The sequence below is a fragment of the Perissodus microlepis genome, chromosome 3 (genome assembly GCF_051167445.1).
Source record: "Perissodus microlepis isolate ML-2025 ecotype Zambia chromosome 3, ASM5116744v1, whole genome shotgun sequence".
NCBI lineage: Eukaryota > Metazoa > Chordata > Actinopteri > Cichliformes > Cichlidae > Perissodus > Perissodus microlepis.
In genome coordinates, this window is record NC_140463.1 from 13,049,193 (window position 1) to 13,074,835 (window position 25,643).

The 25,643-nt window shown below is 40.4% G+C and overlaps 1 protein-coding gene across 1 annotated transcript; it reads right to left on the reverse strand.

Annotated features, from left to right (window-relative positions):
* Positions 1–3,750: 3,750 nt before the first annotated feature.
* On the reverse strand, positions 3,751–25,302 carry LOC146390003 (uncharacterized). The gene is made up of 19 exons (XM_084923091.1): positions 24,981–25,302; positions 22,840–22,920; positions 21,754–21,901; positions 21,528–21,655; positions 20,989–21,224; positions 20,361–20,434; positions 20,126–20,226; positions 19,790–20,016; positions 18,959–19,062; positions 17,411–17,526; positions 15,661–15,896; positions 15,493–15,536; positions 15,283–15,398; positions 13,752–13,987; positions 13,379–13,488; positions 11,770–11,885; positions 11,168–11,403; positions 9,091–9,197; positions 3,751–8,870 (listed from the first exon to the last, which is right to left on the reverse strand). Exons 1-19 carry the CDS (start codon positions 25,195–25,197, stop codon positions 7,772–7,774), a joined length of 3,732 nt encoding a protein of 1,243 aa, XP_084779217.1. The 5' UTR covers positions 25,198–25,302; the 3' UTR covers positions 3,751–7,771.
* Between the last annotated feature and the right edge of the window lie 341 nt (positions 25,303–25,643).

The window sequence follows — 25,643 nt, forward strand, 5'->3', positions numbered from 1 at the left end:
TAATTTAAAATTGGTGCTTTGTGACGTTGTCTACACATAATAAGAAAAATTACAAGAAAGTCTGGCTGCTCGAAAGCAAAATGACAGGTGACATTCAAGTATGACAAAAATGGTCATTTCTGTTATTTGGTTACTTTAACTTATTGCCCTTTTATTAAAATGGTTACATTCAGGTATTTAGCTTAAAATCATAAGGAAAAAAAATATAAAGAAAAAAAAAATCAAATCTACTAATAAAATGTTGTCTGTTAATATTCTGACTTTAATTCACTAAAGCCTCTAGATTAATTCATATTGTTATACATATATACATTACTAAATATAAAAAATAATTAAAACAAACATTAAAATTTCAGTTTAGTACTATTAACAACCAATGGTTTAGACTAAATTGGCTATATTAAAAGTAATATAACAAATAAACAAATTAACATATTTGTCATTATTTTTATGTTCTCCATTAAACAGTTAAAAATTATTTCAATAATTCAATAAAATGAAAAGTTAACACTATATCACATAAGCTAATATATAACACAAAAATACTCTTAACATAGGTATTTTCTAATTATTATTTTATAAATTGCATTTTATATTTAAATTTTAAAATATTAATAACTTTATTTAAATTAAATTTCACATTTTAAGGTATTTTGAAAGTATAATTTTGAACAAAAAGGTGTTTAATGTAAATGATTTTTCAAAATGTTAAGAAATGGGTATAGTGTAAGTTGTACTTTTAAATTCACATTGACATATAAATCTAGGATTTAATACAAGAAACTTCCATTTAATTAGAAATTATAGAGAGGAATTAAGAGTAAACAGGGAGGTCATTTTATTACATAAAATCTCTGAAAACTGTCTAACAGATTTTTCTTTCTGGACTTCTTCAGCTAAAATTGATAGACTCAGTGAAGAAAGGAGAGTAAAGTAGGGGAAAGCATGCGGCAAGGAGCTGCGGGTCAGACTCAAACCCGGGCAGGCCGCTCTCAGCTGTGGCATGTGGTCACCCGCTCAACGCACTGATCTAAATTTGGCTTCTCATGAAGTTACTTTTCACCCTAACCCCCTAACACAATCTTTTGATAGATTCTGCACAGGTGGGATTACTGCAGTAAACTCAAACACTGTCACAATATTGATCCAACTAGAATATTTTCCAATAAAATGTTTAATAGAAGAAAAAACAATTGTGCACACAGGGTAAAATAATGAAGTGGAAAAATAACAACTTTAATCCAAATTTCAACAACAAACCAACAAGACATTACACATTAAACAAAAGTCAAGACAATCCAAGCAGGATGACATTCACAATGATTAACCCCGAAGAGTTTTAAAATGACTGTGTGCTGATAAAAGTCCCACAGATTGCGGGAGCGGTGCAAGGGTGTTCACAGACTCTGGAAACAATTTGACGTTCCCTGTAGAATATCTGTAGCGAGTATGTCAAACACACCGCCTGTGGACCAGAACCGGCTTTCCGAAGTGTCCGATCCGGCCCACCGGATGGCTTTGCAGTTAGTAAAAATGTCAAACAACTTTTCACGGCATGTTGCAGCAGCAAACAGCTTTTGAGTTCTTAAGTGTGAATCACACCATGAGAGTCTGAACTGTCAATCTAATGTGGAGTCAGAGGAATCATCAGTTATATGCCTCCTTACTGTCAAATAATCTGCCATACTTACAAAGTAGTGTAGTCGACCCCCACCTATTCACAGTTCAGTATTATCAGGTTATCTTCATTAGGATGACAGTTTAAGTTATATTTGGTGTTTGAACTATTAAAATAGGCAGTTATAGGTGTTTTTAGAGGGATCTCAGGTATTTGTGGATTTAAACTATTCACATGTGGTTACTGGGGGTCAACTGTAGTTGATGAACCTTTAAATAACACAAATGAAACAATGTTGTCTTTTCATTATTGAATTTTTTTTTTCACTTCTTTCTTTGCATTTGGGCACTTTGTTCTTGTTCATTGTTAGTACAGCGAACTTTGTGATACAGGCCTCTGAATTAATTCAAAACAACTATAACTAAGACCTCAGTCACACAGGCATACAGACTGGTTGCCAACCAACATATGTAATCCCAAGTCAATTGCTGTGTGGTTCGTGGAGGACGCTGGGAGTTGTCTGCCTAAAACTCATTGGAAAGACTGCACAGTGATGCACCAAAAACCTGCTTGTGATTGCTTTGGTCACTAGCAGATTTCTGCTGTTTCCCTCAGGTTGCATGGAAGATACAGACGGGTCTGCAAACACTTGCTAACTAAGTCCCAAGCTGTACTGAGACAGAGACCATTCATCTTCAAAATAAAAGTTGCACCTTACAGGAACAGTTAGCTTTTTCTTTAGAGGCAAACTTTTCAGTTTTAAAACAACTCTGCAAGTAGTTTACAACCGTTGTCTCCCATATTAATTGGTGAGACTGTGGCAACCTGAGTGTCACCAAAAGAAATCTCACAAGGAGGTTTTCGGTGCAGCGCTCTTTACAAACAATTTCACCCATCAACAGCCAGAAACCTCCAGCAAACAGTCGGGTTGCACTACTTACCGCTGATTGCCAAAGAGGTGCAGGCCGATCTGTAGGCCTGCTTTACCGAGGTCCAACATAGGAAACAACCCACCAAAACAACATTTACTGTAAAATGATCAAATATAAAACTAACCTTCATACAACCGGCGTCAATTAGAGCTGGTCAAAACTTATCAAACATCTCCTGTAAACATAAAAATAGTTTTTGTTCTTGAGACTAGTACGTAAACAGCTAAGAACTCATCCAGCAAAATTATTTTTACCTCCATAAACAAATTACTCTGAAATACTAAAGATAAATAAATAAAGGTTCAGATCTGAAACGGGTAACAACAAACTCACATTTTCTTATAAAAATAAGATGAAATAACATAAACAGGACTTTTAACTTTGAGGGACCTCTAATGAACGGAATCACATTTACTTTGTTAAACTTCCCATAGAAAAGTCTTCTGATGGCATCTGGTGATCATCTGTATTTCTCTTATTGTCAACAACTCTCCCAAATATGAACTAAATATTTATTTTCAATGAAAACTATGGGCTCAAATTGTGCTCATACATATTTTGCATAGTTGTGAACTGAGTTTTGTAACCTTGTAAACCAAAATATCTGAACATTTTAGGTTGGTGCATCTATAGAATTTCACCGAACTCTGACACGCACAGAATGTTTTCCTTCGTGGTGATGAAGGACAACGCTGGGCTGGCACGTGAAAGGACCATCACCCTTCCAGGACCTGAGGCTCAGTAAGGTACCCCTCCGACAACCACATCCATCTGTTCTCTGATTGGATTGTTAAATTTGTGATTGACATGACATTGACCAATTAGCTGAAAGGAAGAACAATTGGGTGAAAATTCATATTTGTAAGTTGAAACTTACACACAGCAAGGCAACTTGGGCACAAAGTTTTACACTTTGTTTATTGCTGTGTATCTGTAATTAGACCTTAATAACAAGTGTAACTTGTGTAATTTTTTTTTTTTATACAAACACACATTCTAATCTACAGGGTGGGACATTTATATGGATACACCGTAATAAAATGGGAATGGTTGGTGATATTAAAGTCCTGTTTGTGGCACATTAGTATATGTGAGGGGGCAAACTCCTCAAGATGGGTGGTGACCATGGTGGCCATTTAGAAGTCAGCCACCTTGGATACAACTTTTGTTTTTTCAATAGGAAGAGGGCCATGCGACACATCAACTTATTGGTAATGTCACAAGAAAAACAATGGTGTGCTTTGTTTCAACGTAACTTTATTCTTACATGAGTCATTTACAAGTTTCTCTTTGTTCACAGCCATTGACATGTCAAAGAGGTTAACACGTGAGGAGCGGATCGAAATTGTGTTGATATCTGGTGAACGCAGTAACCGGGTCATTGCAGCAGATTTCAATGCAAGACACCCTACGAGACCACCCATGTCCCATGCTACAGTTAGCAAACTGCTTGCTAAGTTTTGTGAAACTGGTTCAGTGTTGGATTTGCCAAAATGTGGACGCAAGAAAACTGTGACTAATGAAGAAACATCAGTGGCTGTCCTAGCTTCATTCAGCAAGAGCCCACAGCGTAGCACTCGCCACATGTCACTGGAGAGTGGCATTAGTCGAACATCCCTTCGGCTGATATTAGCTACTCACAAATGGCACCCTTACAAACTCCAGCTACTGCAGCACAGAATTTGCAGAATGGGCAAAACAAAAATTGGAACAGGACCCTCAGTTCACGCAGACGATTTTGTTCAGTGATGAGGCAAACTTTTATGTGAATGGTGAAGTTAACAAACAAAACCACCGCTATTGGTCTGACACTAACCCACATTGGATGGATCCCTCCAAGACTGCTGGAACAACAAAAGTTATGGTTTGGTGTGGTATATGGGGTACAACGATAGTGGGTCCATTCTTCATCAATGGAAACCTCAAGGCCACTGGATATTTGAAATTGCTACATGATGATGTGTTTCCCTCTTTATGCACTGCAGATGGCACGTTCCCTGAGTTTTTCCAGCAAGATGGTGCACCACCACATTATGGGTGCCAGGTCCGAGCATTCCTAGATGAACAGTTTCCTGGAAAGTGGATTGGTCGTCGTGGGCCAATTGAATGGCCCCCAAGGTCTCCCGATCTGACCCCTTAGACTTTTATCTTTGGGGTCATCTGAAGGCAATTGTCTATGGTGTGATGATACGAGATGTGCAGCACCTGAAACTACGGATACTGGATGCCTGTGCTGGCATTTCTCCTGCGGTGTTGCTATCAGTGTGTGAAGAGTGGGAGAAGAGGGTTGCATTGACAATCCAACACAATGGGCAGCACACTGAACACATCTTATAAGTGGTCAGAAACTTGTAAATAACTCATGAAAGAATAAAGTTATGTTGAAACCAAGCACACCATTGTTTTTCTTGTGACATTACCAATAAATTTGATGTGTCACATAGCCCTCTTCGTATTGAAAAAACAAAAGTTGTATCCAAGATGACCGACTTCTAAATGGCCACCATGGTCATCACCCATCTTGAGGAGTTTGCCCCCTCACATATACTAATGTGCCACAAACAGGACTTTAATATCACCAACCATTCCCATTTTATTACGGTGTATCCATATAAATGTCCCACCCTGTATAGACGCACAACCATAACATTTTCAGAAATTTTGGTTTACAAGGTTACAAAATTCAGTTCACAACTACGCATTTGATTTACAAGCACAAAATATTTTTGAAAACAACTTGAGCCCATAGAAAATGAGCAGTGGTATAAGGAAATTAAACTTTTGGATTTGGAAAGTATTCAATGCAGCAATGTTTTCTTTACTGGTATCAACAACATGTGTGACATTTAAAAAATGTAATTTTTAATTTTTTTTAACAAAGCACTCAGAGAGCGCAACTCCTCCCAAAAAGTGAGGACTATATACTACAATGTTTATGTTTGATGTTTTTATTAAAACACGCTGGTGTCAGTCTGCTATGGCGTCATAATGGAAAAAAGAAAACAAAACATAAATCATACAATCATACTCGGTATGGTTTCTTGAAGAAATTTTTTAAGAAGACTTTGACCTTGAGCGCTAACCATGAAGGTCAAGGTAAAAGGGTTTGCTAACCTTCAAGACCTAGTATATTGTTGCAAGGCTTGAAGACCATCTTAAAAAAAACAAACAAAAAAAAAACGTGGGTAACATAGCGCTTTATTTCTTTTTTTATTAACTGATTTTCAAGTTTGGTGTGACCTTGATCTGATGTTGAGCTGTTATTGGTATCTACCATCACACAACATTTGAAAACTGTAGACACTAGACTGGCTGAGATGGCTGTAGCTCAAATGGTGCAGGTGACCACAAACCATTAACTGGAAGGTTAATGGTTTGATCCCAGTCTTCTCCCATCTGCATGCCAAATATCCTTGGAAATATACTAACCCCACGTTCATATTCCGATGCATCCATCGGAGTATGAATGTTAGATAGAAAGCACTTCGCATACAGCGTTTGAAAGAAAAAAAAAAGTGCTTGGGTGAATGTACAAGTTGTGTAAAGCGCTTTGAGTGCTCAGAATAGAAAAGCGCTACATAAGAACCAGTCCATTTACCATTTAGACTGCTAAGGAACACTATATGGATAGTGCTTTTTGTAAAGTATCATTCCCTAAACTTGTAATCTATTGTGATACTATAGTTATCATTAATCCTGGGGTCTACATGTAGTAAAAACAGGACAGCTAGAGTTACAACTATGATTTTTTTCAGGGGGGTTGTTGACAATGAGATAATGTAATCTTTAGGGCACAGAGGTACTTTTTTTAAAAGAATATGTAAATCTAAAAAAAGTGCAAACAGAGTACAAGATCATCTGAATGTGTATGAAAAATATTTAACATTTCCTACAGATTAGCATCAATCCATTACTTCCCTCCAAAAGTCACAGAAACACTAATTTCCCTGTACCATTATGCTTTGTTTGTAGTACTGAGTTAAATCTGCACCATGTTCATTCTCAAGAAAAGTAACTAATAACATTTGGTGGAGTACTGATTAGCATGACTTCCGTAAACGCTAGTTATGCTGACACAATAGGTGGAAATGTACCTTTTTTCTCCCATTTTCACAGCTCTGGCAGTTCATGTGTAGACTCAGTCAGTTTTGAAGTCTTTTTGTCCTTCCCCAGTTTCAAAGTAACTGCTGGTCAAGATTTAACAGCTCCAGGTTTATCACAATCAACTCAGTTTCACAAGTGCAGGTAAATGCCAGCGCAGGTTCAGCGCAGTACTGCTAATTAAGCTTCAATGTCCGGGATCTTTCCAAGGACTAAAAGGTTCCTCCAGCTCAAATTATATCCCAAAAAAGGGAAGCTAGGCTTTGTTTACCATAGTAACCTTACATTTTAGTTCTTCTAACCTTTGAGTCGCTAACCATTATTTTGTTTTCCTTGATATTCCTTTGCCACATTGCTGCTAGCATATAGCAGCATAAACACGCCTTAATATGCTGAATCTTTGTCGAAAACAAAAAACCATAGTGAAGGAACTTGGAAAATTCGTGGACACTACATCCAAAAAGTTACTTTTAGAACCTGACCAATATTGGAGTTTTAAGAATGATACCGGTAACTGATATTCTAATATCTCAGGTGATATTTTTTATTTTTCACTTGAAACACAAAACATAACATTTGTTATGTGTACTTACTAATGTACTTATTTCTTTATTTTAAATTTTCATTTACTGGCAAATATCTAATACTGGCCAAAAAAGATAACCTGTTTTAAGAACACTAGTTTTATTGGTAAACACAAAAAATACTCAATATTTACTTTGTTTGTAAACTGAATAACCTTTGGGTCTCAGAGTTTTGGTCTGAACAAATCAAGGCATTCGAAGGCCTCAGCTGATCCTGAGAAGTTGCCTTTCTGACATTGTAAAGAACACTGAACGTAACCATTAGTTTAAGTAAGAATAAAAAAAGCAGCCCACTGTTAAAAAGTGAAAGAAAACATGGAATAAATGGATGGTACCCTCTTACATTGGTGACGTTATCAGGAACCACTGTCATCCCTTGAACTTCAGCCGCTACCGTCTGGGCCGTCTTGAACACTCACCTTCTAACTATCTAGAAACCTATAAGCTAACTTTCCCCAGAGATCGGTTGATATTGAGGGTGAGGCACATCTTTCCCCCTCTGGGTCACTACTGTACACACCCACCACATTTTAGTTTCATTTTTGGGGAGAGGGCATGCCGTCCACCTTAGCATAACTGTCTTCAGTTTCAACCCTACTAAGCTGCTCTGTTTGTTGGTGGTACTTCTTCTTCTGGTGGATCAGGAGGTGTCTTCTCACACAGTGGCCCTGGCTGAAACCTTTCCCACAGTGTGTGCACTTGTAAGGCTTCTCTCCAGTATGGACTCTCATGTGAGTCACCACGTTTGACTTGTGAAAGAACTTCTTGTTGCATTTATCGCAAGCGAACAACCTCTCCCTGCTGTGGTTCTTTGTATGGATCCGTCTGTCTGTGGCTGCCGTGCTACCCGAGTGAAGTGCCACATGTTGAGACAAAGTATCCAGGTGGCGGAAGCGCTTCCCACACACATTGCAGCTGTGTGGCTTCCCCCCCGCATGATTGGTCGGCCGATGAAGTTTGAGCTTCAACTTGGAAAAGTTTTTTCTGTGTGGCTTATCCACTGCATGGACCCGGGACTCATGGTTCTTCAGCACCCACTTCTCAGGGAACGCTTTGTGGCAGATTCTACATTTGTACGGCGTGTTTCCCTTGTGTCGAGCGAGGTGACCCCTGTAGCCGACGACGGTGAGGAAGGACTTCCCGCAGATGTTGCAGGTGTGCGTTTTCTGGTGAGTCTGAAGATGACTCCTGAGCTGCTCTGCAGACACTGACTGCTCTCCACACACTCCACAGAGCCTTTCTCGCTCATCCACATGACTCCAGGCGTGTTTGATCAGCATGTTTGTCGACCCACGTAAAATCTGGCAGACTTTACAGGACAGCAGAGCCTCGCTGTTATGAATCAACATTTTCTGCTTTGCCTTCTTTATTCGGATGACTGAATGTTTGACTCGTCGATTCCCTTTCGTCTTCTCGGGTTCACCGTTCACCAGATGATCATTGGTTATGTTTGGTTTCCCATTGGGAAGCCCATCACTCAACTCGTTGTGTTCATAAAGTATTAAAGATTGCAAGGTCGAGAGACCAGTGTACTCCAAACCACCCTCAGATTCCTTCAGCTCCACATCCTTGTGACGTGATGTTGAGCTGTTGGAGAAAATGTTCACTGGATTTTCTTCCAGGTGATGAGGGCTTCTGTGGGAACAGAAATTTAAAGTTTAGGGTTTATTGTTGTTATTAATGACAAACAGTTTACTGGTGAGTTGAGATATTCAAAGTGGTGTCTGTGTAGCATCTTCACCAAAGAGCATGAATTGATTGGGAGTGAATGTTTCATAAAAAGCCATCTGTCCAGTTAGACTTTTTCAGCAAACCTCAGACTTTTTAACAATTGGATCTAACAGGTGGTGCTTACCCCATGTGCAGCCCAGTTTGCTCGGTAAAGGACGGAGACTCTTCAGTGCCGTCAACTTTTCTCTGTAGGTCAAGCTTTTTCGCACTAGTCTGGACTCCCTCAGGTGCCTGCGTGAATATCCAAAACATAAAGTCGAATTAGAAAACATTAACCTCTGGTACGTGAGCATACATCAAAATAACTTTTAACCCTCTGGGGTCGCCGGACGCGCCGGCGCGTCAAAATCACATGACCAATTTAAGATGACACAGCTACAAGATGCAGCATGTCAGAGTCTCCATTTCAACTTGGCTCGAAAGTGCGGACTCAAACTATATACCAGTTTTTGAATTGTGTTGATGGGCCACGTAAAACCAGAGTTATGATAAAAAATACACGCGATGTTTTTTTCTGAACAAAACAGTGGCGTTTACAGTGGGAAGAACGGTAAAAACAGCGTTTTCTACAGACAGCGTTAGCAAACACTCTCCCTTTGCGAGTGAAAAAAGAAAAAACACCCCTTCCCTATTGGTGTTAGAGTTTACCATGTCAGCCAATCAAAAAAAAGATAAGGCGACATGTGACACTTGGTTGTTTAGGGAGAAGGGGAAGTTTTTAGGAGTGACACCCACAAAGGAAAGCGGGAGAGCGAAAGACAGAGAGAGAGAGTTTTCCTATGTGAGACATTAGTGACGTTTAGCGTGTTTGGAGGCCATAGTTAGTGTGTTGTGTAGTTATTGTTTTGTATTGTGTGTCAGTTATACTGCTGAATTTCATATTTGCTCTAAAAAAGCCGTCAAAGGCAGATTCCAGTGTAAACGCTGTTCCCACATGGAAAACTGGACTGATGCACCTCCTGCTGTCAGACCTGCAGGGTTTAGGCCTGTGGTGTTCTCCTCTGTCTTATACTGAACACAAACTACATTTTTTGGACTGACACAAATAATTTGTGTGCCTTCTTATTTGATGCAGCACACCTGATTGTTCTGTAAATAGATTTAAATGGTTATATAAAAAACGCCTGAGGCCTTGGCTGCATTTTTAGGTAAATAGTACCTGATAACTTTGTTGTTTGCAAAACTTGTGCATAATTTTTAGAAATGTACACTTTCTATTTGCATTTCAAGTTATGAAAATGATTCGTTAAACGTGTTTGTGGGTTTTACAGTAAAAAATATAACTTTTTTCTACTCGGATTTAGAATTTTTTGTCTGAATTTAGATCAACTGTGCTAATATAGTATACCAAAATGAAAAAATAACTCAAATTTCAGATATTTGAGGTTGTGCTGAAAATAATGATACCAAACAAGGTAAGAAAAACATATTTTAAAGATGAAATATAGAGGTAAAATCAAAAGTAGTCAAAAACGGCCAATTATACCCTGGACCCCAGAGGGTTAAGGCCCCATGTTTATTTCCATTTGAACCTAGAAGTAAGAATTTTAGAGCTCCCAGTCAGAATTTTGAACTGGAATGTACATCTCAAGTTGAACTAGCCCTGACTTCACAGTCCAAGACATCTGACTTCTGAGGCAAATATAAAACGCATCAGTCACAGAGGCGTAGAGACTAGTAATCACTGGTTGCTAGGGAAAAGTGTACTTTACCTCAGTTGGTTGGTTAGTGGTTGCTAGAGGGTACTTGCTGTTTAGCGGGCGACATTTGCGAAATGAATACTGGAACAAAAATGTCCTACGATTGATTTGATTGCCAGTAGACCTCACAGAAGGAGCCAACTTGTCTGCAAACGCTTGCCAAATATTTGCTAAGTGGTAGTAAAATTGTGAAAGATGTGATGCAAAGAACTGGAGAACATGTGCCTTCAAAGTTGCACCTTATGAAATTTTTTGCTGACTGCAGCATTAAGATGGAACCTTTCCTTTGGAGGTGAATGTTATTAATTTACAGTTTGCATCTTGATTTGCACTACCTTTGTAGAATGAAGGACACACATTTAAAGCAGAGAGCAGTGTTACTTCACAGTTTTTGTTGGACTTATTAGACTTCAAGCTCTGATTTTGGTCAATTAATCTATCTAGATCTTTCACAGACATTCTGAAGGACAACACAAATATCTACCCAGTCAGATGCAGTACCTTGAGTCGAACGAAGAGGACAATGTTCCCACTCGCCTTGATGGCTCTGTACAGCTCCTCTGGAGTCAATGGCTCTACTTTTAGAGGCTGCAGTCTTCTGTTCCTGTCAGCTGTGAGGACGTCAAAAGGTTTATCAGCAGCCAGCTGAGGGAAGGTGGACTTCAGCAGTTCCACAAAGTCGGCCTCCTGCAGGCCTCGAGGACACTTCAGGTAATGAAGCGGGTACTTATTATACACTGAGAAAAAACAGAGAAGCTCCAATAATCAGGCAGGTAGTTATCCATGAGACAAACACAACAAACAGTATGCTGACTGTACTAACATTAACAAGAAAAAAAGAGACAGCTCACCTTACAAGCTACTGCTGCATTAGGCTCCTACAGATTTTTTTTTAAAATAAATTTGATATAAAACCCTAGTGACAGCAATCCTAAAGGCAATTTTGTCCAACTTTGCCTAATTTTCCAAATCCTGACAATGAAAGTTGAAAACCTAAACAAACACATATCTAAATAATCTAATTTTTAGGTATGGCCCTAAAAATACATACCAGTGCACATTTGTTACAAATCTGAACACAGAATGAGCAGTTTTAAATTTACCTTTAGGTGAAATCACATTGACATCCCAGTCCTGCACAAAGCGGATCCTGAGATCTACATGGGAGCTTGATTGACTAATCCGAGGCCTACCAGGCTTCCTCCTGTCGGACTGATCCCTGGGAAACAATAACATTAAAGACAGACACCACAGCGTTACACTGGCCCCTTTACAGTTATTACCTTTATTTATTTTAATAAGTTGAACAAATGTGAGAAATATTTCCGGAACCACTAAAGATTAGCTTCAAATTTAAGTCCTGTCACTGCAGCAGAGTAAGACAATGTTCAGTAAGTTTTTTTAATCTGCAAAAAAATACTTTTTTCTTAGACCAAAAAAGTTGGAAAAGCGAGTGTCTCTGAAGGTTCTCAGCCATCCAGGTCATCGTAGTCTCTTTCCAAGCTCCTTAGATTAAGCGAGGTTTCCTCCATCCATCATACATCTTCTACCACTGAACTGAGTTTGAGAAGCTGGAATAGCTGTCTAAGCAGAGCTCCCTGGCTACCTTCTCGACGTCTTCTGGGGGATGCCAGGGTGTTCCCAAACCAGCAGATGGTCATGTGACAAAGGCAGAGATTGCCTTTACAACCATCAAGATCCCAAGACTTCAGTAGCAGGTCCTTGAGCTCCTGAACTGGGCCCATTGTTGAACCACCTTGGAACAGTCTTCGTATCTACCAACCACTGCACACCAAGAACAACCCACAAAAAAGCTGGATAGAGCACGTTTTAATTTTCATCCACACCATCTTCAGCAACTGACTGGCTCAATGAACCCCCCACATTATTTAGTCCATTTTGGCCGGTGTGGTGGAGGACACCAAGGAACAAGGTCGTGTTGACTGGAGCATTAAAGTACCCCAACAAAGTTGATGCACAGGAATACTGACAATATTTTTCCAACTCACTGTCAGTGATTGTACATGCGTGAATACCACAACTTTTCTAAACATGACAGAACTGGAGACTATAAAGTGCACCCTTCCACAGGTATGTTTTCTATGGCCTACTGGGTAACACCAAGGTCCAGGGAACCTCCATGTGAAGATACCACCTCAACTTTGAAATCTAGGGGCCTTTTTATACCTGCTGTGTGGTAGACTGGAATCAGGATATGTTATTAACCCCTAAGGAATTTATGCAAAATTATGACAAAGCTGACATCAAATTGATATACCAGCTGCTGTCACTAGGTCTAGCTGTACTGCTGCCGCTCCAGGGTTGAAATGTTGGTTTTTACTTTTGTTTTAATGATAAATCAATAGTGAAGCTCAAAGTCACAGATTATACAGAACGAGATCCTGCAACACAGTGCTGACATTATCTGAGTGAGGACACCAAAACAAAACAGCCGCCTCCTGTGCCGTAACAGTGAGCATAAATGGATTCGGCTGGGTGACGACATCACGGGCGGCACTTGCAGCGACCAACCTGGCTGTATGCTGGTGCCTTGAAGTGCAGCAGCTTTCAGTGACAGTCTTGTTTCTTCAGTTACTACCTAACACTTACGACCACATGCGAGTTTGAAGGTTCAAGCATCATCACACGTATGTTCCTGCCTCTTTATAGATTTCTATTGAATGGCTAAGACTGATAGTTTGACCGACTCACCTCCCATGCATCACAGTTTGTTCAGGTAAAAATGACGACTCTGTAGCTGTGTCCACTTTTTTCTGCAGGTGTTCAAGCTTCCTCGCACCAACCTGGACTTTCTCTGGTGCCTGAAAGAGTTTCGTATTAAAAAAAATAAAAATAAAATAAAAAAATAATAAAAAAAAAAAAAAAGAGAAAAAAAAAAATCACAAAATGTCTTTGCTTCAGCAGAAAACAGTCTTCAATGCATGATAAGGGCATCCACATTTAGTTTCACTTTTGTACCAGATAGCAATGTTGTACTTGCTGTACATGTTGTTTGTGTAGTTTCTTTAAAGGTTTCCGGATAATGTCGAGTAGGAGTATTTTAAAATGTAGTGAGTCACAGTACCTTCAGTCGAATGAAGAGGGTATTGATCCTTGATGAATCAATGGCCTTGTAGACCTGCTCTGGAGTCAGTGACTCCACATTCAGAGGTTGCAGTTTCCTGTTTTTGTCAACCGTGAGGATGTCAAAAGGTACGTTAGCAGCCAGCTGAGGGAAGGTGGACCTCAGCAGTTCCAGAAAGTCGTCCTCCTGCAGGCTGCGGTGACACCGCAGTTTGTGAAGTGGGTAGTTCTGAAATACTAAGAGGAAAGGGAAAAATGAATCCACTCAGTCACAGCTTGTTCAGTTATCCATGACGTGTACAACACATAACTAAAAACAGTAAAGATGCTGGGAAGCTTTTTGGCTGCTTTACTGTTATTGAACTGAAGCAAACAACCATAGTCAGGGCTCTTATGAAAATGTTAAATCAGACTTTTTTATTTCTCATTCATGTTTTACAGCTTCAACCCACTCTGCTGGTCTCTAAAGACTGTTTCATTTCCAAAGACTAGACAAGTCAAGACCACGGTAATTCCTGCCCCGCAGGGAAGGAGTATGTAATCGGCTCAGTTCGTCTGCCTGTCTGTTAGCAGTCTAGCATCCACAGTAGACCCATGAGTACCTAGTAGGGGTGGGGGAAAAAATCGATACTGTGTAGTATCGTGATATTTTGTTTGCTAATAATGTATCGATACAGGGACAGCAGAAATCGATATTTTGTTACAAAAAAGTTTTCGTGCTCTGACTTCAAAGCATGTTGATCCTTTTTCTGAGCAAGAATCCTGACACTGTCCAAATGTGTTTAACTTTTTTTATGGCAGCAATAAACATGACAGTTTACTTATTTTAATTTAAGACATGTTTTAGTTTAATTAAGTTTAAAACTTTTTTATTTAATGTAAAATTATATTTTGTTTTAATTTACTTTCAAATTCTTCAGTTGCTGAATGGGCTGCATAGTTTTCATAAATTGCATAGTTCAGAATAGCTATAATTGTACCAGATGGTTGCATTCAGTTAAGTTGGACTAGACTGTAATACAAACCGTTCAGTTTGTCAACAATAAAACTGACTGAAATGAGAGAAAGACTGAGTGCGAGACTTTGATATTAGATAAAATGAATATTGATAAAGTTTACCTTTATGTACAGAATCTGAATATCGCAAAAATATTTCTAAAAATTGCAATAATATCGCATCGTGAGTTAAGTATTGTGATAATATCGTATCGTGGGATGTATGGTGATTCCCACCTCTAGTACCTAGGGTGGCTAACCATTAGACCTTCATGGTTACTGCCCAAAGTCAGAGTTGACATTGAAAGAAAATTTCACAAAACCATTTCGAATAATATACAATATGCAGTACTTGTCATAGACCACACCATGCCGTGTCACCACAGCACAAGGAATAAAGTTAATTATTTACATTTACATTTTTAAGGACGGGCAGAGGACAATAGCTCTGCTGTCTGCTAGCATCCACAAGCTTGCTGTGTATGGATGGCAACTGAAGCCGTTTCTGGACACACAAGTAGCAGCTGTGCATTTACCTTGGGGTGCGACCACCTCCATCTGAGAGTCCTCCAGGATGCGGATCTTCAGATCTAAGTGGGAGTCTGATCGACTGAGCTGAGGCTTGCCCAGGTTCTTCTTGTCAGACTGAACTCTGGGACACAATAACGTTAGTGATGGAGATCAGGCGATAAAACGAGAGATTAAATTGCTTAATGAGCAACTGAGGCTTGTTAACATTAACTCACCTGGTGTCCAGTCTGGTTGGATTTGGGGTGGACGGACTGGCTCCCTGTTCCCCCAGAAGGTAAAAACAAAAAAGGTTTGTATCTTAAGTGTTTCCACCAAAAACAGCAACACTGTCCTTATTTTTATGACCGACAGATCAAATACTTGGTCTCAAGTTTACACGGTACCTTCAGTCGGACGAAGAGAGTAGTGTTTCTCCTTAAGGTGATGGCTCTGTGGATCTCCGCCGGTGTCAGCGTGTCCACACTCAGCGGCTGCAGTACCCGGCTTTTGTCAGCAGTGAGGATGTCAAAAGGTTTACCTGCAGCCAGCTGAGGGATGGAAGACCTCAGTTGGTCCAGGAAATCAGCCTCTTGTAGATCATAAGGACACCGCAGCTCCTGAATGCGGCTTTTCAGAAACACTGGGAACACAAAAGCCAAGTGACTATGTGCACATTAGCATATGCTACTTCCGGTGCGGAAACTCCTGTGGGGAGCTTTGTTTCCGGTGTCCTATTTGCGCCTGGTTTACGGTCCAAAACAAGTTAAGCAAATGAATGAATCAAGCGGCGATTTACATTTCTATAGATGTCTTGGGCATTTACCCAATATATCTGTAAATTATGTTCATTGACTTGTCGATATTTTTTCCCCGCGCCTCAGGGCAAAAGAGAAAAGGGATTCAAATGTTATATTTCTCAGCTGTCCCTTGTTTATCGCGGGTGTTATATTCTAAAAATAACCAGCGATAGGGGAACTCAAGTAGGCAATTTTATTTTTTGACGGTGCAAAATGTTTCGTGGACATCGTGGACATACAGTACTGCACTTCAGAGTCACACTGCTAGCGATCGATGTAGCGATTGTGTACTGTACAGGAGAGACGGCACGGAGGAGATCGTTTGCAGCGATCAGGGCGCAGGACACAATGTGACGTAAAAAAAAAAAAAGCATGCAAACTTGCACTAAAAAATCTGCGAAACAGCGAGGTGAAAGGTGAACCGCGAGGGACCACTGTAATTTTTAAGGTCACAACATACCCTTCGTACATACTAATGTATAGAAACCCTTACCAGCAATCATTCATTTTTTGTGTGGCTTTTTTCACAGTTTGTTAACATGCTGTGTAGGTGTGTACCTGACTAGCTGATCTCGACATAATGGGGAAACATCTGGTTTGACTATTCTTCACCTGTAGTTTGAATGCTGAACATTTGCCTGTTTAAATCATAAGACCAGTCACTATACAGAGATGTGCTTCTGAATGTGGACGTTGTGTCTTCTGCTGCAGTGATGCAGTTCTGCTTGTGTTGAGTGATGTAAACAACTGATCGATCTAAACTCTTTAAACGTCAAAATTGATCATTAGATTTTTTATGACACAACAGTGGTGAGTGTTCCCACCTTCTGCTCTTTGTAACTTAACGCGATCTTTCCGTTTTCGAGTTTTGGACATGATTTTGGAGTATATCTTCGCAGTAGCGATTGACCGCAAAGTAAAGCTACTGGAAATGTACAACCCCACATCCGGTCTCAAACCAGGAAGTTAGCATTTTCTCGTGCACAGAGTCAAGTAGGTAAGAGTCTGAACTAATAACACGAGTTACAGAGGATATACTGCTGCTGTAGCTTGTGCTGGTCACAGTCACAGCCGGCGATTACCGAGAACAATCTAAAAGGTACACAGTTATATATCAGTTACAGTCATAACCCAATGTTATTTGAGGCGAAATTTCTTTAAATATGATTAATACGTTAACATGACTCAGACCCGTGTGTTGATTTTGTACAAGCCTGCAGGCACTCACAGAGCCTCTTTATAGACAGACTGTTAACATTTCAGAGTCTCAGCAGAAAAGCTTCCAGAGAGACACAAACTGTCTCACCTCATACAGGAACTGGAGATGTGACCTCAGAGCTAAAAGCTTTAAATTTACCTTGGGGTGTGAGCACCTCCATCAGAGGGTCCTCCAGGATCCGGACCCTGAAATCCACATGTGTGAATGGCTCACTGAGCTCAGATTTGGTAGGTTTCCTCCTAGCAGACTGTACTCTGAGACACAACACACAGAGATGAAAAAGGAGAAGGAAAGGAGATGAAAGAGAAGCTTAAACCGAAAAGTTTTCACATGTGGCTGCTGATGATTACTGGATACTTGTGTTTAATTATGAAGAGGAAATGACGGGGTCGTTATGGTTTAACAACCTGAGATGAACTACTAGACATGACATATCACACTGTCTCGTAGGGCTGTTCGATATAACGATATATATCGGATGACGATATAAAAACGTCTATCGTTTCATTTTAGGCTATCGTTTGTTTCGAGGTGTCGCAAAATAAACTGTTTACGGCGATATTTTTTCATCGTTTTGATGGTCACTGTAGTGGCTATATTACTTTCTTAAAGTTCTCTCTTTCTCTTATATTTAATATAACCACACTATGGACGGACAAGCGCCTGTTTTTATGCGTTGTCGTTAGCAACAATGACGGTAAAACCACCGCATATCCGCATGTTTATTTTCCACATAAACCTTTCACAATAAAGCTCAAGATCCTGTTGAGACTTTTCAAAATAAACTGAATCACGTGAAAGAGCAGATTATTTACGGATGAGAATTAAAAAAGAGCCGCGAGGTGCTAAAAAATAAACCTTAGACTCAAACGTCAGAACAGGCTTTTCCCCGCAGCACGCTGTGTAATAAAAACGGCGCCCGTTACAACTTATGTCTGAAAATATATCGTTTCATGCATCAGTTAAAACACTCGACTCCAGGTACACAACGCCCAGCTGGAAACACTTCACGCAAGTCGAGCTGCCCGAGATTCACAGAATTTACAGAAAATGTAAAATTTTTGTGATTTATATCGTTATCGGGACGATAGATGTCTAATATCGGGATATGAGATTTTGGTCATATCGCACAGCCCTACTGTCTCGTTATGCATTTTACTTAAAGGAAAGCAGAGGTTTTGGCAGTTTGATGGTTCGCAGCATTCAGGTGTGTGTTAACAGAATGCTGAGGAGGAAAAACATCAGCAACGATCTTAGAGAAGAAACTGTATCTGCGAGAAAAAAATAATTACCAAAGAATCTAACATCCATCATTCTGCTTCATTTTCTACAGTGGAAACATTCAAAGCAGCTGCCGATCTTCTCAGGAGTGAATGCCCCAGCAAATTCACCACAAGGTCAGACTGTGCAATGCTCGGAGAAACTACAGGAAACCAAAAAGTTCCATCTCAGACTCCAAGGGCCTCAGTCAGCATGTTAAAGTTCACACACACCTCATACCAAGAGTCGGCACAGTGGGGTGATGATTTGGCCACTTTGCAGTCACCAAAGTCAAGTGCAGACCACAGCCTGACTGAATTTGTTTTTCATCCTGTCTTGATATGCAAAACCTTAAAATTAGGCTTTTACAGATCTGTTTGCTATGGCTGACTAGCCAATATTTATTATAGTCAGGTTTCGACTTACCTGGGTTTCTTTCTGGTTGGTTTTAGGGTCAATGGAAGAGTTTCAGCTAAAACATCTCCTACACTCAGGAACTGTTTTGCTGAGGCTTGAAGCTCCTCCGACGGCTACAGAAGAAAGAAAAGATTTAGTGGTGTACTGTTGGTCTGTGTAGTTAAATGCAAATATACTGAGAGGACAAACGGACTTCAATTTAAGAAAACACCAGCAATAAGAAAAACGTTGCAAAAGCACACAAAACACAAATAGGAAGAAACAGATTTCCAAAAGCACAAGGGAAGTGTTTCTGGGGAGACAATAACCCGACGGACCAGTTGCAGGAACCCAAAACATGCTAGGTGTGTTTTATCATGATTCATTTAATACTGATGATGGATTTTTAGGCTAATAGTTAGGCTAACACACTTAACTCTCATCTTTTCTTTCCTCACAAACCGATAGATCCTCCACTTCTTTTAAGTGTCTCCCAGTGCAGTTCTTAGCATATTTTGGTTCCTGCAACTGGTCCGTCGGGTTATTGTCTCCCCAGAAACACTTCCCTTGTGCTTTTGGAAATTTGATTTTTCCTATTTCTGTTTTAGTTTTTTCTATTTCTGTGTGTTTTGTGTGCTTTTGCAGCGTTTTTCTTATTGCTGGTGTTTTCTTAAGTTGCAGTCCGTTTGGCCTCTCAGGGCCACCGTAAAAATGGCACTCCTGACTGGTCACACATGGAGTTTTACAACCTATTTAAATGCTCAAGATTCTCAGAAAACACAAAGACAGACAATAAACCAGATTATTTCTTTGTCTGCTAAGATTTTTTAGTAGCAGACAAAGGTCTTTATGAATCAGCACCTTCAGTCGGATGTAGAGCGTAGAAGTCCTCGTAGCCCTCTCAACCTCCTCCGTCGTCAGTGACCGTACTTTCAGAGGCTTCAGTTTTCTGCTTTTGTCACTCACAAAGAGGTCAAAAGGTTCATCGGCAGTCAGCTGAGGGAAGGTGGACCTCAGCAGGTCCACGAAGTCAGCCTCCTGTAGACCCCGAGGGCACATTAGCTCATGAAGCGGGCACATCTGATACACTGAAAAACAATGAACACACATGGACAGGCTTTTATTATTTAACTTCACAGTCACAAAGAGACACAGTTTGCCAAAGAGACACCAAACTGGAGGTTTTATTGGGCGCACCTCTGGCTGAGAGGACGTCAGACTTCATTTTACCCAGGATGCGGATTCTGATCATTACATGCGTCTGTGTTTTCCTGAACCCAGGTCTGCCCACCCTCTTCCTGAAAGAGTAAAGAAGTCAAAAACAACATTATAACAAATAATTTAGCCTTTTATATACGACGTATCTGTTTGTTTTTGTCCTCTATATTGACGGTACTGGTTATTTACAGCAGCGTTTGAATACTTGAGGTACCTCATGTGCTCAGCAGCAGCTTTATTTCCGTGCAATGGCTGAAGCTCCTCTTCAGCTTCTAAACTCTGCTGATTCTGAAATAAAGATGTTTTGACAGTTTTTTTTTTAGAAAAATTGCACAAAAACAAGTCAGACTGCAGGACTGTTCACGATTCTTTCCTTATGAGAAGATCCCAACTAGACTGGCTGGATTGCAGCCCCACATCATGACAGAGCCTCCACTGTGTTCTTCAGACGGCTGTGGATGCTCACTGTTGTATCTCACCATGCTGAGATATGACACTTTTTTACCATAATAGCTCTTCAGGAATCACCTTGTTGGCGCAAAAATGCTTTACTTTTGGCATTTTTCATAGATTCATTTAATAAAACTAAAGAAATGAAAACAAACTGTGTTTTTGAAACAGGCTGCTGGTAATGAATAGCCTGCAGATCTATTTTAAAACTGATTCTACGCCAAGTCCTCTGTTCTGTGTAGACACAACACTGGTTCATCCCTTGAGTTTGAGCCTTTTTATGCTTGAATGATTCATTCTCCAAAAGACACCATCAGAGCAACGAGCAAAGTCAAGAACATAGTTTACAGGAAGTTAACTCCAGCGAGGGCGTCACACATTAGGCACCTTACCTTCAGGCGGATGTAGAGGGCAGAATTCCCATTTGCCCTGATGGTCCTCTCGATCGCCTCCGGAGTCCACAAGTCTATTTTCAGAGGCTGCAGCTTTCTGGTGTTGTCAGTTATAAAAACGTCAAAAGGTTCATCAGCAGCCAGCTGGGGGAAGGTTGACCTAAGCAGATGCAGGAAGTCGGCCTCCTGAAGGCCACGACGACACTGCAGCTCATGAAGTGGGTACTTCTGAAACACTGTGATGCAGAGGGATAGACAAGTTTTTATCTAGACTGCAGGAAAAGCTTCACCCACAGACTACAGGCTTTGATTAAAAACAAAAAAACGTGACTTTTTATTCATTCCTGTGCTTTAGCTGTATTTTACAAATGCTCCAAATAAGCTGAAATACATTATGAGGTATCTGCAGCAGTCACATTGCCCATAAAACTCCATGTCCTCAGTTTAAAATCATATGGGAAAAAACATCCAGAGTAAAATCCAAACCCTTAAAGATGCAACAGTAATGGTTTATTTATTTACATTTTTCTCACACTCACCCCTCTTTGAAAGCACGTCGATCATCGAGTCCAGGATGCGGATCCTGAGGTCCACGAAACTCTGCGTTTCACTGATCCAAGGTCTGTCTGCTCTCCGTCTGTCAGTCTGAACCGTGGAAGGCACGAGCCTAAAAAAGGAAAAGAACAAAATAACCTCAAGATCAGCAGATGAGTCACAAATGTTACAACAGCACACGCACACACAGAGCGGTGTCTGTACACTTACAGTGTGTCTGTATCTTGTAACCGTGGTGCTGCTTCATAACATTGCTGTGCCATCTCCTCCTCCGCCTCATCCTCATCTTCATGTTCGTCTTCCTCTATTTGTTCCTCACTGTAGCCTGAGAATCCCAGGCTTTGGCTGTCCTCCACCCCTGGAAACAAATTCAAAGTTTATTTATTTAGTTTTCCCACATGACAGCATTAATCATACAAATGTGCAACCATGAATAAACAACAGTTAACATGCCACGTCAGGAAGAGGAAGAAACACTATTACTTAAATTCTCGTCTTCAAATTTTGTTTGCTGTTAAAAAAACAATAATTATATGAGGCTCCAACGAACACTTCTATCACTACTTAGTCTGCCAATCTTTCTGATATTTAACGTTTTCAAGCTGTACTTAAGATAATGTCCACATTTGTCTGAGTTTATCAGCAACAACAGCAACACTTCTCAAAAAAAAAAAAACAACCTACAAGGGTCACAGAACAGCAGTTTTAAGAGCTTTGAACCAACCATTATCTGAACATTAAAGCAGTTCTGTAGGACGGTTAATTACACTCTCCCCTTCGGTGCGTGAACATGTGATTACAACTGAAACTGTCCATTGACTGGGGTCAAATTGCAGTCAAATATTTTTCACCTGAACGCTAAAAAACTCCAAATGTTTGACTCTATCGGTCTTTTATGTCTCAAATTTGGGAAGGTATGTTGTTTTTGAAATTCAGCTTCAAATTAAGCTCAGTTAATTCAACTTATTACTAAGAGAAAAATACTGGGAGGTTATAATGCCCAACAAACTGATCATTACAGCAATGCATTTGACAAAGTCAAATAAAAAGTACCAAATGATATAAACAGAAACAACAGGGGTCCCAGAGTGGATCCCTGCAGTACACCACATCTAATTTGAACTGCATTTATACAAACGAACATCAGTGTTTTTAAAGAAAGAAAGAAAGAAAGAAAGAAAGAAAGAAAGAAAGAAAAGATAATAACATCTCTTATGTTTCTGTGTATCTTGAGCCATTACAAATATAAATATGACGACTTTGTTTACATATATCAAAGTAGGTTAAAAGTCATACTCGGCTCATATTTGTGCTGCTCCTGATCTTCTGGTAGTCGACCTCCTCCAGCCTCACAAAGGGAAAACTGCTGCTGGTCATCTGCACCATAGAAGCATTTTAGTGTTATTAAGTAATAAAACAAAACAATCAAAAAAAAGATTTCACGTCAGAATTATTCTTATTCTTATGAGCGCAGATGATACTGCTGATTAACGAGCAACCTGTTTCATTCTCTTGAGTCACAGCAGTAGATGAGTTAAGCTTTAGATTCACCTGATTTACATGTAAACAAACTGCAGACTCCAGGATTCCCACATTCAAATAGCTCTCACATATGGCAGCTATTTGGTGTCCATAAAGGCTTTTGCGTGCCTGCAGGTGTTTCCAGGGGAAAGTCCTTTTCTTACACTTGCAGGTGTCCCCAGTAGTGTAGTGGTGTCTACATCGGCCTAATACGCCAAAGATTCCCAGTATGATCCCAGGAGGAGACAAAAGTCTCTTTATATTTGTGTCAAATCTGCTAAATCAAAGCACATGGAGCTACCTGTTGTTTCAACCCCTTGTGGATATAAGCCAGAATGGTCAGGTCCAACTTACATACATTTTATTGTCAGAGGGTAAGTGGAACTGTTTTTAGCAAATGCGTGGACAAAACTTATTACACTATTACACAAACTACATACACAGAACAACCCTTGGACACAGGCCAGCTGACAACCACTTAGCAACAACTGGTTCCTAGGGAAACATGACTGTTCCTCGGCAGGTTGCTAGAGGTTCTTGAGTGACACAAGTCCTTTTTAACCAAGTTGTTTCTTATTGGCTGCCCCTCGCAGAGACTTGAAGGCTAGAGAGCACATATAAGGATATCCCGTTTCATGACATAGGCCAGATCCAAACATAGACAGCTGTAAAAAATTAAATATATAAGGGATATATTTATAAGGCAGCACGGTGGCTAGCACTGTTGCCGCACAGCAAGAAGGTCCTGAGTTCAATTCCACCATCAGGCCGGGGTCTTTCTGTGTGGAGTTTGCATGTTCTCCCCGTGTTTGCGTGGGTTCCCTCCGGGTACTCCGGCTTCCTCCCACCGTCCAAAGACATGCAGCTTGTGGGGATAGGTTAATTGGATAATCCAAATTGCCACTAGGTGTGAATGTGAGTGCGAATGGTTGTCTGTCCCTGTGTGTTGGCCCTGCGACAGACTGGCGACCTGTCCAGGGTGTACCCCGCCTCTCGCCCTATGACAGCTGGGATAGGCTCCAGCGCCCCCCGCGACCCTGAAAAGGATAAGCGGAAGCGAATGGATGGATGGATGGGATATGTTCTAAAAAAATGGGTGTCTACAAAAAAATAAATAAAGGACTGTGATTATTAGCAAGAGAAGTCAATGCTTATTTGAAGGTTCACAAAGACATTAATGTGAAGATGAACGACGAAGTCAAAACAAACACCCCCCCCCCCCCCCCCCCCCAAAAAAAAAAAAAAAAAAAGGTTACGGTTAATATCTAAACATTATATACGTTGGGAGCTTAAAACGGCTGGTTGCACAGCTGTGTGTTAACTGTAGCACAGTATTTTTTATAGTTGATTTAAATAAATTTCAATAGAAACAGTCATGGCAAGCGCTGTAAAATCGCACCACAGCGCTTGAACAAACACCGTTGTGTGTCCATGTAGCCGGCAGACCGCCATCTTTGTTTTGATTCGGGAACAGCGGCGCAACTTGGGAAACGATTTAAAATGTTTATTTAAATCAGTCACTAGGATGGGTTTTTTAAGTCCCGACGACTCTGTGACTCTGTCATGATTCTAGAGAGAGTTTTATAGCAGCTGTAGCTGACTTTAAACGACATTTCAAGGTTTTAAAAGCCCATCGGATTTCACTTAAAGAGAAAGCAAAGGCTAGCTTTGTGACATTACCACGAGCCAATAAAAACTTACAATTCTGAAATATGACATGGCTCAGGGGTGTTACATGTATACCAAATTAAGGAGTGTTATAATCAGGTTTTGAGATGAATACTCGAATGTCAATGGGCTTCACGTCAAGCAAAGAAATATTAAATTAGTGATTTGTAAACGGGGTTCGTCATTACGCGAGCTCTCGCTCTCTCCGCAGGAAACAACACACTGTTCTGTTATCCACACACACAGACCTAAAGCCTCTAACTTGACTTCAGGCTGCAGGAGCTCCAGCAGTCTCCTCTGCCGGTCAATCTCCTGCCTGAAACCCACAGCCTCCTCCTCGTAGTCGGCTACAGTCTTCTCCACCACCGCTAAGATCTCCCGGGCGGCCAAGGTGAGCTTCTCGGCGATGACTCCTCTCAGCATGTCAGTTTTGGACGTATTGGGGTCGGATGAGTCCGGCTCCATGGTGGGGCTCCGTGGGTCCCGCTCACTTCTTTACCGGAGATGAAACAATTAACGCGCGTGGGGGAACGTGCGGTACGGATGTTACACTACAGGCGACGTACAACAGCAAATGCTGCCCGGCTGGAAACATGAACGACAAACGAGAAAAAGACCATACTAATTTTTTTTTAATTTTAAAAATTTTTTTTTTTTATAAATAATATTCCTGCATACTCTACAGAAAGTGGAGCAATATAATTACAATAAAGTTACAATTAGGCTACAGGAACACACAGGGGCGACACTTTTTTAAGTAACCCTCAGAGCACAATCTACATGTATCATGATTTCTCCCTATTATATGTATTAAAACCTGCTGTTATTGTGATGGAAATGCAGTTAGAGTGCCAAATAAACCTAAATGGGTTTTTTGGGCGGCGGCGGCGGCGGGGGGGTCTTCTTTTTTA